A 2,911-nucleotide genomic window follows, 5' to 3' on the forward strand; every position below is an offset into this window, starting at 1 on the left:
CAGACGAGCTTTTTGGCTTTTCACTTTAGGACGTCGTTGAGGGGAATCAGGATGTGGGCGATGTTGGGGATGAAACGACGGTATTAGTTTACCATCCCCAAAAAGTTTTGAAGGTGCCGTATGGTCATTGGAGTTGGGAAGGTTTTCACGGCCTCTACCTTGGTCAACGTGGGCTTCACGCCCGCTGCGGATATTTGATGTCCAAGGAAGTCCACGCTCCCGGCGCCGAATGTTCACTTGTCAAAGCGCATGATCAGATCGTTCTCCAAAAGGCATATCAGCACAGCTCAGACGTGTCTCCAGTGTTCCTCTTCCATCCTGGAGAAGATTAAAATGTCGTCCACGTAGCAGACACAGAACGACAGGTCCCCCAGGATGCTGTCCATCAATCGCTGAAACATGGCCCCAGCGTTGCGTAGGCCGAAGGTTGAATATGAGGTGTAGGAGCCGAACGGCATTATGATGGCGGTCTTAGGCACTTCCTCTGGGAACACAGGAACCTGAAAGTATGATTTAAGAAGTCCATTTTATCAAAAAAATTCTCCCCATGGAGGGCACTGGTGAGGTCTTGCATGTTCGGCAGAGGGTAGTGGTCTGGCGTTGTGATGAGGTTAAGGTGCCAGTATTTGCCGCAGGGCCTCCATGTCCCGTCTAGTTTCTTCACCATGTGGAGAGGAGACGCCCAAGGACTGGACGGCTTCATGCATATGCCCCTCCGTTCCATGTCTTCGAAGGCACGCTTAGCATTTCTCAGCTTCTGAGGCGGGAGGCGGCGGAACTTAGCGTGCGTGGGAGGACCTGTCATGTTGATGTGGTGGTAGACCCCATGCTTGGAAGGGAACCCCATCGACTGTCGAAGTTCCGGCTTGAAGACGTCGGGGAACTCCTGAAGAAGGGCGGCATAAGGCTGCACTACGACGGTGGAGATGGGTGTGATAACAGGACCAGCTCTCAGTGGGCAGTTTCGGCATGTCACGGTGTTGATGAGGCGTTTCCCAGCAACGTTGACGAGTAGACCATGGTGGGCCAGGATGTCTGTGCCGAGGAGGGAGTGTCTAACATCAGTGATGGCGAAGGGCCAAGAGTAAAATTGGCCCATGATTGAGATTTTTAGCACTCTAGTCTCATAATACCGTATGGGAGACCCATTGGCGGAGATGAGCAAGAGAGTATCACTGCTAGGCGCACGAACTAGGTCAGCCACTGAGGGAAGAAACGTTGACTGCATACAGCCGGTATCAACCATAAGCCTACGGTTGGATACGGCGTCGAGGATGTAGAATCTGATCTTGCTGCGATCTGCTACTGCGGCCACGGTCGATGTCGGCAGTGGCTGGCATCGAAGTTTCTTCTGGTACTTGCAGGGGGCCCTGCACTTCATTGGGTTGCTACCAAACTGCTGGTGATAGAAGCACTAAGTCGGGTTTGGTCTATGGTTCTTCTGCATCGGCTGTGGCGGTTTCTTCTTCGTCAGGGCGAGGATTTTATCGCCGTCAACAGAGGGCGCCGCCAAGGAGCAGAGGGATGAGCAGCTGAAGGAGGATGATGCGCCAAGGCGGGAGGCCTTGCAAGCTTCGTATAACTTCTTTGCCCTCGACAGGATGTCGTTCATCGGCAGGGTGTCGGTATCGGTGAGCTGGGCTCTCCTGTCTTGCAGAAGGCATCCAAGGAATATTTCACGAGATAGGCTTATCTCAAGTCGTCGTCCATTGGCATCGGTCTCGCGCAGCATGAGAAGTCCAACCAGTTCATCCCACACTTCTACGGGGGAAGTGTCACCCATGGGTCTATTGCTGAGATCAGGGACCTTCTACGCCCTTGTTGAAGCGGAAAATGAGTATGTATTAATTACTTTGGTTCGCAGGTCGTCGTAGGATACCTGACCGGAGTGAGCATCGAGCCATGGGGAGATCTTGTGAAACACCTCTTCAGGGATGGAGGTCAGGACGATGTTAGCTTTTGCACAGGGGTCGTTTAGCTTAACCGCCCTGAAGAGTACATCCGTCCTCAAGAACCAGGATGCAGTGTTATGCTGTGAGAACGGTTGTAGCTTGACTTTGGGCACAGCTAAGTGGTTGCTTGGCACGATGGGCTGGGTGGTTTCGTCATAGTCCGTTGATGCATCAGGCCAAGGGCGTGAGCTGGTTATGTCAGATATACTCATCTTTGCTACCTCACGAAAATAAAACGAAGTGTGGGATAAAGCCAAAAGACGTTGTTAAACATTAATGGCAAAAGCAGATATATGAAGGTAACGCAGCCATAATTAGTCCGTAAATAGAAAGACAAAACCGCTATGTGTTACCAACATCTCCGGGGTAACCAGTTGTGAGGACAGCGAGACGAATGGAGAGAGAGTGACAGTTTATTAAACTTGCAACGGTCACTAAGTTACAGAGTGTGGACGGATAAGTAGCCCCGGAAGGTAAACTGCTCCAACCATCAAAATCATTGTGCTTTTTACACGAGAAAAATCAGCAAACAATAAGGCGGTAGCCTAAGGAAATATACAATTATATACATTAAAACAAAGCTCTCAAAGAGCGCAACATCATGATACAAAAACACACTGCGTGGCACAAATAATAATATTACAATTTGCAGATGTGTCCAGGGGAAGGAAACACAATGGAGAAAACGATGCCCTTATACTCTTTACAACCAAGGAGACTGCAAAGTCTAGCACCGTATCTTTGTTAAGAAGATATTTATTGATGATTTGAACACGGTAACCTTCTCGGAATTTATGTCTATGAAATTTTTGGTAAACGTTGACAATTTGAGGCTAAAACATTACATTTGAGGTTATCAGAAGTTCTGTGCTCTCCAGATAAGATGTTTAAATGCAAAAAGTCAAAGGGATACAAAAGCGAAGATAAATCTCGAAACCTCTTGCATGAAATAGAGCCTT

At 49.0% G+C, this 2,911-nt stretch overlaps 1 protein-coding gene across 1 annotated transcript; it reads right to left on the reverse strand.

Annotated features, from left to right (window-relative positions):
* Positions 1-471: 471 nt before the first annotated feature.
* Positions 472-1,381, reverse strand: LOC137656226 (uncharacterized). Its single transcript, XM_068390396.1, has 2 exons — positions 631-1,381; positions 472-500 (listed from the first exon to the last, which is right to left on the reverse strand). Exons 1-2 carry the CDS (start codon positions 1,379-1,381, stop codon positions 472-474), a joined length of 780 nt encoding a protein of 259 aa, XP_068246497.1.
* Positions 1,382-2,911: the final 1,530 nt, after the last annotated feature.

The sequence above is a fragment of the Palaemon carinicauda genome, chromosome 17, assembly GCF_036898095.1.
Source record: "Palaemon carinicauda isolate YSFRI2023 chromosome 17, ASM3689809v2, whole genome shotgun sequence".
Lineage (NCBI taxonomy): Eukaryota > Metazoa > Arthropoda > Malacostraca > Decapoda > Palaemonidae > Palaemon > Palaemon carinicauda.

Excerpts from the sequence above, each read along its gene's own strand:
- LOC137656226 (XM_068390396.1), bottom strand. The coding sequence starts at position 1,381 with ATGAAGTGCAGGGCCCCCTGCAAGTACCAGAAGAAACTTCGATGCCAG. Across the intron at positions 501-630 it reads CGGGACATGGAGGCCCTGCG|GTTCCTGTGTTCCCAGAGGA; the intron begins GCAAATACTGGC and ends TCATACTTTCAG.